The sequence below is a fragment of the Diospyros lotus genome, chromosome 5 (genome assembly GCF_014633365.1).
Source record: "Diospyros lotus cultivar Yz01 chromosome 5, ASM1463336v1, whole genome shotgun sequence".
NCBI lineage: Eukaryota > Viridiplantae > Streptophyta > Magnoliopsida > Ericales > Ebenaceae > Diospyros > Diospyros lotus.
Window position 1 is genome coordinate 41,832,373 of NC_068342.1, and position 12,563 is coordinate 41,844,935.

General features: G+C 36.3%; 1 protein-coding gene and 1 pseudogene across 1 annotated transcript; both read left to right on the forward strand.

The window, feature by feature from the left end:
- Window positions 1-389: 389 nt before the first annotated feature.
- On the forward strand, window positions 390-3,220 carry LOC127801941 (metacaspase-1-like; annotated as a pseudogene).
- Window positions 3,221-6,952: 3,732 nt separating this feature from the next.
- Window positions 6,953-11,665, forward strand: LOC127801940 (metacaspase-1-like). The gene is made up of 5 exons (XM_052337486.1): window positions 6,953-7,375; window positions 7,723-8,050; window positions 8,169-8,286; window positions 9,391-9,558; window positions 11,372-11,665. Exons 1-5 carry the CDS (start codon window positions 7,009-7,011, stop codon window positions 11,429-11,431), a joined length of 1,041 nt encoding a protein of 346 aa, XP_052193446.1. The 5' UTR covers window positions 6,953-7,008; the 3' UTR covers window positions 11,432-11,665.
- The last annotated feature ends 898 nt before the right edge of the window (window positions 11,666-12,563 follow it).

Consider the following 12,563-nt stretch of genomic DNA (forward strand, 5'->3'; position numbering starts at 1 on the left):
CGGAATTGCCAGTCTAGGGTTTTGAACGTGCTCTGATACCATATTGAGACAAAAGGAGAATATAGAAAAAATGCCTCATATTACAAAATGAATCCAACCACATGTTTAAATACACTGCCCTTATTTATATGACCTGTTCTAACATACTAGTTGTACACAAAATATACAAAATACATCAAAAATACACTATTACATTTAATACCTTTATTTTGCTGTTAATGTGATTGAGAAAGGATTCTTTCAAAGGAAACATAATGAGAATCCTTGAGTGGGATTTGTTCCTTCCTTTTCCTTTCTTCCTTGAGTGGGATTTGTTCTTTCCTTTGCTTCTATTCTTCACACTTTTGTGAAGTGGCAACATAAAGAGCTCAAACATGCAAGAATTTAGTAGCATTTTAGCTGCCCCAAGTTTGGAAGGTGCCATTGGTTGGATTGGATTCCATTGAGCCTCTCTTTGTGGATCAAATTCATTTCTTGCTCTTCCTCATTGCCTGCAAAACAAAGAACTGAAAAGAATGGATAGTAGGACAGGATGTGTTAATTGCCACAAGCAGATTTGCTGCCAGGCCTGCAGAGCCATGGCTCATGTGGAAGCACAGGAGACTGTCCCAAAGGCACCTTCTACATTCTCGATGCCTATGCCTGCTAATACTGCTGGACATCAATCAAAGAGGGCAGTTCTTTGTGGAGTCAGTTACAAGCAGAAGAAACACAAACTCAAGGGAACGGTTAATGACGCGAGGAGGATGAGGCTCTCTTCTGGTCGGGCAGTTTGGTTTCCCAAACTATGCCATTCTTGAGCTAACAGGTATGTCTGACCACTGAATGTTCTTGTTTATTCTTGAGTCGTGGCCTTTAGTGTTCTTGCAGCTGTTTTTATTCTATCAGCAGCTGTGGATAATTACCTGCAATCTCTATAATAATGATGATATGCTTTTAAATATCCATGGAAGTACTGTATCTAGATGTACATAGGGGGTCCCCTCTTATTGCTTTAACATGTGTGCACAAAACTACATAACTAGATTAAGATCAGGTGAAAAAGAGTTCCCTATGGGGGTTGTTACAAGCTCCTATGCTTGTCATGGTTCTTAGATCCTAAACTTACAGAAAAATCCGAAAGACAAGCTTACAAATTGTACTGATCATTTCCCAAGTTGATCTACTAGAATGTATCTCTTCTCTTGCTTATGCGACATTTTGATGGGAATCTTGTTCTTTTTCCTATGTTTTTGTAGCATCATCTGATAATATGCTGATTTTACAAATTGTACTGGATCCTCTGACAAGAAAACATCAGAAACTGACTAATGTCTTGGTCAGAAACATCCACAGAGATTTTGTATTTTCTTTTTAAATGGTGACCTAATGTAAAAGATTCCCAGCATCGAGGGGTTTAGGTAACCTTGGAAAACTTGAAGGGTTCTAAGAAACTGTCAAGGATCGGTGAACAGATGGTTGATGGAGACAACAACAACATGTTATGCTACGTCCCGAGCATTAGAAGCTGAAGTCTGAGCTTAATGAATAAAGTTCCATAGAAAGTAAACTTTTTGCAGTCAAATGTCTGAGTTCATGGACTCTGTAACTTCTCTATGTAGTCACTATATCAAAAACCAACACTAGCTTTAAAAGCTTACGTACTGCTCGTCTTTTGTCATGATGATCAAAACCAAATTTGCAGAAGAGGGGAAAGACCCAAACCTGACTCCAACCAAGGAAAACATGCAAAATGCCCTGAAATGGCTTGTGGCCTGACTGCAAACCGGGGGACTCCTTGGTCTTTTACTTCTCTGGACATGGATTGCGACGACCTGAATTCAACTGGGATGAGGCCGATGGCTTTGATGAAACAATCTGCCCTTCTGATTTTATGACTGCTGGGATGATATTTGATAATGATATCAATACCACCATTGTCACACCTCTAAAGGAAGGGGTCACACTCCATGCTATTACTGATGCCTGTCATAGTGGGACCATACTTGATTTAGAGCATGTTTACAACCGAAAACAGTAAGCCTCTTCTGGTCCTAGTTTTAGTATTAAATCTCAGTTATGATGCATCACCATTTTACAAGCTTACAAAATGCACAGAGTCTTCCTAATCCGAGGTTCATATTACATTGGTATTAATAGCTCAAAATCTAATGTCAAATGCAATGGTTGGGGTGCCAAGATTATCATTACATCTTATTATCTGATCTTTTTCCTTCTTTCTAACATTTGGATTTTAAAGGAAACGATGGATCGATAACAAAGCTCCTTCAGGTGCTAGCAAAGGTACAAGTGGAGGACTAGCCATCTCTTTAAGCGCTTGTGCTGATGATCAATTGGCTGCTGATACAAATGTGAGAGCTTGTTTCTCTTTGACAACCTTCAACTTAATTAATCAACATCACCTTCATCCCATATCACCTGCTTTCTCTAGAAATCTGTTGAAACAAACAAACCAGGTTTCTCCTTTCATTAGCAAAGTAATGGCAGATATAAGGAACGGCATATATAACTGAACGAAGTGTCTTTACCATATAGAAATTCTAATTTTTCCATTACTACCTCTTGGAGCGGCTTCCTTCGAATCATCTCTTTTCATCAACTTCGTGCAGGCTTTATCAGGATATGAAATGACAGGAGCCATGACTTACATTCTTATCCAAGTAATAAAGGAGAATCAAGGAATAACATATGGAAACCTAATCAAAGAGATGAATAAAAAGATTGAGATTGCTAACAGAACAGGATGCCTCTATGCCCCATGCCTGAGGAAAATTTTCCGCAGAAAGCTAATGCAGGTCCGCTAAGCTTTCTAATTCTACAATGTCATAGGATCCATCTCATCCATCACTGGTAGTCATCAAGTTGAATCGAATTTACCGGCTTCATATATATTCTCTAGAGGAATCACCAGTGCTTGTATATGATGGGGTTTTTACTTGGACTTCTGCAGGAAACTCAGCTATCATCTTCTCAAGAGTTTGAGGTTGACAAAGTGGAATTCAAGTTGTAAACGTATGTACAGGAAATACCTTTACATATCAACAAGTCACTGTTCTGAATAACAATTCTCCTGGTAATGAATTCATGTTGAAACTTGATGAGTGTCACTGATGCGGAGCTTGACATATCTGCTTGAAGTTCTCCAAGGGATTGAAGATGAACCTTCATAGATGAGTATAAAGGACATTTGTCAAGTAATTATAGTTATCAAAAGTAGCGAAATGACATACTTAAAACCTTAATGTTGCAATTCAAGAACATAATATCTTTATTTGTTTTTGGTAAAATAGCATTCAGAACTACAAAAGATTTCATGAGATGTAGCAGTTCTGACCCGTAGTTTCATATTTGAACTTGAAAACCATGAAATAATGTAGCATTTAATTTTTTATTTTTGGTTAAGGACATTCAGTATGCACGTGTCCTTAGTTTCTGATATTTTACATCTGTTGCGGAAAACTCTACAAAACAATGGGTTAGTACTCAATCAAAATCAAACCAGAAATAACCGAATGCAAGAACAAATCAAGGCAGAAAAATAAACTCCCTGTTTAGCAACAATGACAGTCACGAAGACTGCTCCAAGGCTCAGATCTGGGCTCGTTCAATCACCATTTAGGCAACAACCAACGAATAGGGACACCAAGCCACGAAGGAGCCCAAAAGCCCCAAGAACCGAAGCCCTCAAACCCTCAAATCTCTCGGCCGATCAATACCCCTCACCCAAGCCACACAAGCTTCCACACACGGTAGGATCCACCAAGGAACAAAGAGTAATCATGAAGATATGGGTTCAACAATGGCCGAAAAACTTACCCCAAAGAGAAGACAGCAACTCGGACTAAATAGGCGTTGCAAACGCCATTGACGAACAGCCACAGCGCACAAGGAAAGTGTGACACTCAGCAAGGAAAGAAGCATCTGACCGAGAAGGAAAGAAACCCCAAGAGGATCGGCCATCAATGGAAAGGAGCAATCGGCCACAGCAAGGACGCCCCCCAGGAAGAGAATCCGCCGCCACAAACTAGGGCTCTTAAAAAGGGAAATGATCCCTTTTATATTAGGGGCTTAGGGCACAAAGAGAAATGGGCCAACGGAAATGAGCTTCATGGGCTTCATCCCTCCCTTGGACAAATGGGCTACGGCCTATTTTTCTTCCAAAGGAGGGTTAAGGGCATATGGCCCGACTTCTATAAATGAGCTGCCAATAAGTAGGTTGAACCGTTGCTTCAATCCCGAGTCGAACCCTATGAAGCTAACCAGAACCATCGTTATTGCCTTGGGCCTCATTAAGAAACACAACCCAAGAAAATCATTGTTGGTTGAAGAATCCCATCACACGAAATGGTCATAAAACTAAATGATTCCATGATTGTTATCATTATTCTTCAAGATTGTTGTCTCTAGGGCATAGGTTAAGTGGCAGATAATTGATATGCTGGGGTTAGTATCAATAGATCACGAGTTAATACTCAGTTTAGGTAAGGGTCAAAGGCCCGTCTGCAATTTATTTCATTTACTAAAATCAAAGATATGAATAACAAGAGATCACGCATGAACAATAAATCTCAAAATTGTCCGTTTCTTAGTTCTGTCAATCATTACTATGGAATGACTTTTCATGGCTGTCTTCTATTTATCCAAGGAAAATTCGATCTAATCTCCAGCATTTTCAAATTGGCAGCTTGCTACGTGCCAAGAAGAGGCATATATCAGTTCACATTGTTGTGGTCACATCAGTAACTTTTTTAAAGAAGTACTTTTGTTATTATCCACTCTTAGTAAGGTTAATAAATGAATTCACATCAGTTACTTTGTTATTATTCACTCTTAATAAGGTTAATAAATGAATACTTTAATTGTTTTATATCTTTCTTTACGTAATAGAGAGATTGAATAAAACAAGTTATTTTTTTGCCATTATAATTTTAAAAATGAACATTTAAATGTCTCTCCAACTGCCATTAAGAATCTCATCTTTGAACCAAAAAGAAGCAAGGGATGGCATGTAACTAGCACACGACACGTTTTGTTAAATCCTCCATATGGATTATATTCGGACTTTTATCTAGAAAAATATTCAATAATACAAAAGAAATGAAGTAACCCATTAATAAAAAAGTAAATGCTTGTTTTTATATAGCTTTTGGATAAAAAGACCATTTCTACATTCATCTTTTTACCCCTTTACCAGAAAAAAAAAAACAAAAAGGCTATTTCTTAAACAGATTCTCACTTTTCACATGAAGGGCTCAATTTTTTTGGTAGTTAACATTAAAACAGTACCATTTTATTACTAACTGCCAAACCTACATAGCCACAAGCCTGCTGCCTGCCTTCCTACAGTAGCCAGAAACCCAAACCATGCCTACCCATTGCTATAAGCCTTCCAACTTTCTATCCCTTGCCACCTGTTGTGATGAATTGCAATAGCATTATAAAGATCTTTACATTATATTTTATGAATCCGAATTTTCAAGTGGTAGTCTCTACCTTCTTTCTTGAAATATTCTCTCTTACATCATGTCTCTTTAATCTCTTGAAATCAAATGGACTCCATCAAACCAGCTTGCCAGATTAGTAATGCGTGGCATTTTTTATCTTCTATAGGTAACTCGCTTAATATAAGCTAAGCTCAATCTAAGTCTTCCTACTAATAGAACTGTGACATAATAAAAGGACAGATAGGTATGCTATTCTTAGGGTACATACATCAAATTTAAAACTTTATTATAAGGAATAAATGAATAAAAACTAAACCGCCAATAACCATGCAGTCAATTGGAACAAAAATACTCCCTGTCAGCATGCCCTGAAATGCTTAACTCTAGTAACTTACACAACAATATATAGATACATGTACAAGCTGGCTAAGTTACTAGAGCAAGAATAATAATTCAGAAACAATATTCTCAGTGGGGATCTTGAAAAGAGGTTGAGAAATGCTTGGAGCCTATAAATCAGTGCAAGATTGATCCCTGAGAAAGAGTCACATTGGGAGGCCTTGACTATCTTCAAGACAAGAAGCATTTATGCACCTCTTATTTGAATGAGATTATTCTATAAGATTCTACTCTAATTTACTAAAAGGAACTTGCAAGGTAGAAAAAGGGAGATCACAAGTAACAGTTTCATGGTGGAATTTTTTCTTTATTAAGCCATTATGAATATGAATTTGGGGTCTAAACTTTTGATTCCACAAAACAGGAACAAGGAGGCCTTTATAGCTCAACTACAACCCCGCACTAAGCATTGTGGTGGGGGAAAGGAATATCTACAACAATCTTTAGGGAAAGTTTCTTGATATCGTATTGATGCTGATGCACCTATGGCATATTATTATGATCAGATGAGGTATAAGGGACAATGTTTTGGTGTTTCTTTTCTTTCCCATAAAGCTATCTGGATAGTTACAAACACTAGAGGAGTCCTTAACCCTCACATTTTTATGGAGAAATGTTCTCAATTGACTCATTAAAAAGATATATCAATTTTGACAACTCTAGAATTGGAACCTCATAGAAATTAGACAATTACATTGTCTATCAGTTAAACGACACAATTTAGAAGTTTGTGCATTTCATATAGAAGTATGTGGTATATGATCACTTCCAACACCTAAACAAGACCTCAAAAACTGGCCTTTTATAAATTCACAAATTATGTATTAGTTAATTCTTGCATTACATTAAAAAGGATGTCCCTAGTATATGGGCAACCAAGCTCGTATCAATAAATACAGTAGCCACAAAAGCCATTACCAAACATCCTTACTGAAGAGCTCATCTGAGTTATGATGGGCTGAGATTGCACAAACAAGTGGAAAGAACCTAATCCGGACAATTAAAGGGAGTGAATCTAGTTCCCCTCCAGTTATCTATAAAGCTATAAGAATGAAAAGGAATAGAAGTTTCTTTAATTAACCAACACGCTACTAACAGTTCATATACTTTAAGGTAATATAAAGCTGACCAGAGCCTCAGCAACTCCAAACCATTAGATCTAAAAATGGCAAGTGTCAAATGCAGTAATTGCAGGGCAAATCTATTGGTGCCATCTGGTGTGTCAAGCGTGAAATGTCCATGGTGCCATCATACATCTTTCCCCCTTGCCCCGGTAGCAAGCCAGTACAATGGCTATGGAAACAATTACCATCCCATGGGGTTTGGTAACGGTTATTATCGCCGGCCATCATTTCCAACATATCAGCCTTCACCTCCTTCAGCATATGGAAGAAAACGGGCAGTCTTAATTGGAATAAACTACCATTACCAGCAGAAAACCCTCAAGGGTAGTGTTAATGATGTAAGAATGATGACTTACTTATTGGCCAATAGGTTCGGTTTCCCAAATGAATCTATCCTTGTCCTCACAGGTATCCTTCTCTCTTTCACTGCCAAACAGACACATAAAAGTATTAGCAACATATAAATATGTACATAGTACATATTGATAACTGCTTTCATTCAAACATCTTAACTCAAAAGTGTGCATTTCAGAATTAAAATTATCATATTAATTACAATTGTTTATCATTTGAAACTTGTTAATAACTGTGTGAATATAGTGAAATCATGTCAGTTGAAGTGGCCACAACAGGAGGAACATTCATCTCATTTGAGATCATTTATGACCAGCAAATTTCTCCACTGAAACACAAAGTGCTAGATTTATTTCTATATATCCATTTCTTATTTGACTACAAAACTTACCAATCTGCAGAAGAAGGAGACCCCTACCGTATGCCAACTAAGTATAATATTCAGATGGCCTTGCGTTGGCTTGTCCAGGGTTGCCAATCAGGGGATTCATTGGTGTTTTTCTACTCAGGCCATGGCTCACAAGTGCCTGATAGAGATGGGGATGAGTCTGATGGGCTTGATGAAGCATTATGCCCCGTTGATTATCAGACTGAAGGAATGATACTGGATGATGAGATCAATGCCACCATTGTGCGGCCACTACCCCATGGAGTCCAACTCCATGCCATCATTGATACCTGCAAGAGCGGAACCTTTCTAGATCTACCATTCATGTGCAGCATGAACCAGTTAAGTGATTTTCTTATGGTCTGAATTAAGTAATTTAAGATGTCAGGCACTCTTTTCATACGTTAAAACTTTGAAAAAGAATATATATATTTCCTTTCCCGTGGTCTACCAAAACAGGGCAGGCTACTATGAATGGGAGGATCACCGTATTTCTCCTGCTTATAAAGGTACAAGTGGAGGGACAGCATTTTGTTTCAGCGCTTGTCATGATTTTGAAACCTCCATAGATACTACGGTTAGTATCCATATCTCTTTCCCTGACACTGTACACTTTTGAGATGCTTCTATGGCTAATACCAAAAAAATAAACCACCTAGACAGAATAATGAATGGTTTGCCTGAAGAAAGGAAGAACAAGGTAGTTAAGTTTTCAAGCAAGGAGAAATTATTATTACTGTTACGATATAAGAAAAAAGGAGGGAAAAGGACTTTATCTGGGAGTAAACAGAAAATAACTGTGTCAGCAATAACAGTTTCAAAGTTAGCAGCATGAGCTTATTATCTAACTATAAAGAGAGCTACCTTCACTTATGCATCAACTCCATCCAAAATTGCTAGCATTTATTTTTTCATGATTCAACAGCTTGTCTACTCTGATTTGTACTGCAAGCAGCCCAACCTAAAAATTTATGATTGAGTTCCATTTTATTTGATTAAATCGCCTATAATATACGACAACCTAAATTAATCATATCAAAAGATTAATACAAGATTAGTAAATATTCTCTCTATCTCCCTGTCAACATGCATATATTTTGTACTCTTTAACTAGCGTGAAAAGAAAAGCTTTTAGAATATATCATCTACAACTTTATCAGTTTTCCTTCCTAGTTAGTCTTTTGATAGTCGTTAGAGTAAATATGTGTATCTCTTGACAGAATGGCCATGAAGGGACATGGAAACAAATATGTTTTCTGAGAAGTAAGAGCTTTCACCTAGCTGAAATCATTAACAGAACTCAATGTTTTCCCTTATAATTCAGGAATACATTTTTACTAAATCTTCATTATGCTTTTATGTATTTATTTATTCCTTTCACTGGCCACCTTTTTTCTCTCTATGTCTAATTCCATGGCATGAGTTTTGAGTTTATGGGTTTAAGGCTCAGCACCAAAAACATTTGAAATAAGAGATTCCCCTAGAAAAGAGCTGTTAAGGATACCCAACATCGTTTCCTTTTTCCAATTTCATGAATACTCTTTTCTGAAATATACAAGTATGTTTTCTCTAGAACTGCCATTTCAAAATTACTCATTATTCTTGTTGGATGTCAATTATAAATCCAAAAACCACTTATGTCAAACAATAAAAATTTTCAATATCCACATCACTTCCACAGGCTTTAACAAGCGGCGTTGCAACTGGTGCCATGACCCATGGCTTCGTCGAAGCTGTGCAGAATGGAAGTGGATTGACATATGGTCGTTTACTTCAATCCTTACGCAGTAAAATTATTGAAGCCCAAAAACGTCTATTTGGTCCTTATGCACATACATGGCCAGCACAGGTATGTTTATTTAAGGTTATTACATGTTATTCCAGTTCATTCAAGTAGTATTGCATTTGATGCATGCAGATAAATCCATTATGTCAGTGACAACTGGTATACATAATTAAATGGGTTGCTATTTATATGATTTGAGATAAAACCACTCGATGATTATATCCCATTAACATGGATTCATTATGATGCGGATGAGATGGCTTTAGCATTTTATGAAAGGTGGGAGGAGAATTGATGTAAGGAAAATTTGAAGAGAAGTGGTTCTAGGCAATTATTTTTATGGCATTTTCATAAATTTTGGTAAGTTTGAAGTGTGTGATTCGGGTGATTTCAAAGGCTAATTTAAATGGAATCGAGCTGAAGATTCAAAGTCACTAGCTTTGCTAGTGTGGTCCATGTTTTTTCAGGCAAATTTTTTTGTTTAGGTCTTGAAATTAATATTTTTCCTATTTTAAAAAATAATTAATTTGGTAATAACTTTCATTAGGAAGTGAATTTTAATATGCCGTTTTGGGAAATTTTCTTTATTTCAGTCTAATTTTAATTCTGTAATGAAAACTCAATTTTGCCTTTTTTGATAAAATTCGAGTTTTAGGGTTTTGGGGTGTTTTTCAGTTTCCTAGTCATATTGAGAGTTGTAACCTATAAATACTATGTTTATAAAATGTTTTTAAGTGGATTTCAAAATTCTCAATAAAATTTTTGTTGAAATTTTCTTCATGATTCTCTTCAATTTTTTGGTATTCTTTAGAATCAAAGAATTATTGATTGACTCCTATAACTCGACATTCGTGAGTGAATCAACAGATTATTAGAAGACTTCCACTACGTCACATTCTTATTTATACTGGCAAGTATAATTAATACTCAAAAGTATAAATAGCAACTCATTTAATTATTCATATCAGCTATTGCATTTGATTATTACTGAGCTTCCAATTATTATTGTTAGTCATAGCGATGGTCGGAGAACTCCAGCACCACATAAATAGTCATATATGCTTGTATTCAAGAAAATGGCTGCATTTTTACGGATTTTTGTGACACACATTAATGGGGGCCAATTCCTATAAAATTTTGCCCAAGGTTCAGAGAAGCAGCTCATTTTTCTTGTATGTTCACAAGAAAAATTGCTCGCACTATACTTCAGGTACAATACATGTTGTAAATTGTAATTCCAGCCACCTAATAAAGGAACAAAATTCTACACTTGTCTATTTGAGAAAAAACATTAGAAAATTCATTCAATTATTTGAAACACTAATCTTAGAAGCTTTCTTAGAACCTTAACCTACCAAGGAACCAATTAAAGATAGCAATGAGTTTCTAGTTTCATTTAGCATGAATTTGGTAAGGACAACCTTCGAAGAATATGTTCCTTGCACTTACTGTGGATCACTCACCCCAGCTATGGTACAACATATCCTCGGCACTTTTTCGTTTTTCTGTTGGCCCTTCAATTGGAGTCAGCTTCATACCACTGTATTATTTGGTCCTCAATCCACAAATCAACAGGGAACACAAAAAAATCAAAGAAAAGAAAATAACTGGTCCAATATATCCATAGTTTCTCATAGAAGCAACGTCATTTTTTTTTTTGGTGATGATTGCACCTGGGCCTAATGGCTGATTACATTCATCCTAGTGTGTTCTATTATCATGGTTCTTCACATGAGTAAATTTTCTTAGGCTGATAGTTTTCTGAAGAGACATAAATCCATTCATTACTTTGGTTTCATATAAGTCTACTTTCTTAAACAGATTCTAACTCGAAGCTTTCTCTTTTTTCTTTTTTATTTTTCTGTATTCTTTGTAGGTGCCTCAACTCTCTTCTACCGAGAAATTTGACATTCACCTAAAGCTGTTTGTGTTATAAATCATATGCAGTCAAGCACTAGCAATCTTACTTGCTACAAGCAAAGGAATAAGTGTAAGCAGAAAAAATCTTCTCATCGGCTGAAAATAGAGCAGTTCTTTCACTTCCATGAAACTATGAGCGGAAACTATTAATTCATAGGCTTCCCAGTGAATAACATCACATGGAAGTTTCTCTTGTAATACAATGATATACTTTTAACTGCTCAGGAAATAATCATGACTCCTTATCTAATGTTCAAAGTGCAGTAATCTGCACCTCAGGTTTGTCACAATGTGTTTAGAAGGATGTATACACCTGAACAAACAGGGAAAAGCCTTTATTCGAGTAACTTGGAATTAGTTTACTTGATTAGGAAGAGACCTACTTGATGACGAGAACATTTATTGATCTCTCAAATGGGGTATTTATACAAGAAATATCCTACAACATCGCCTAAAAGATAGGAAAGAAATTTTCAAAAAACAAGAAGATAGGGTTACTCAATTACAGCAGGGTTTATCACTTGATTCTAATCTCCACCTAACTTTATCTCTTGATTCTTATCTCTCTATCCTAATCTCTTAATTTTGGCCATAGGATAAGAGACTGTCATTTTAGACTTTTGAATCCTTATTTTTCATTCTCGGTATTTGAATTCTTCAACACTCCCCCTCAAACTGGTATGAAGATGTCATTTATGGCAAGCTTGCTTACTAGGCTGTCAAATTGATTTTTGTGTAGACCTTTGGTTAGGATATCTGCAACCTGGTTAGTAGTTTGTATATAAGGCATGCAGATCAGCCTGTTATCGAGCTTCTCTTTGATGAAGTGTTTGTCTACCTCTACATGTTTTGTCCAACCATGTAGGACAGGGCTATGCAAAATTGAGATGGTTAGCTTATTGTCACAATGCACCTTAATAGATGATGGAGAAAAAACTTTAATTCTTCTAAGAGTCTTTTTATTCATAATACCTTGCAAATTCCGTGAGCAACTGATATGAATTTAGCTTCTACATTGCTTTTTGCCACCATATTTTTCTTTTTACTCCAAGTAACTATATTGCCTCCAATAAAAGTGAAATAGCTGGATATGGACCTTTTGTCATTCAAATTGCTAGTCCAATCTGCATTAGTATCAGCTTCTACTT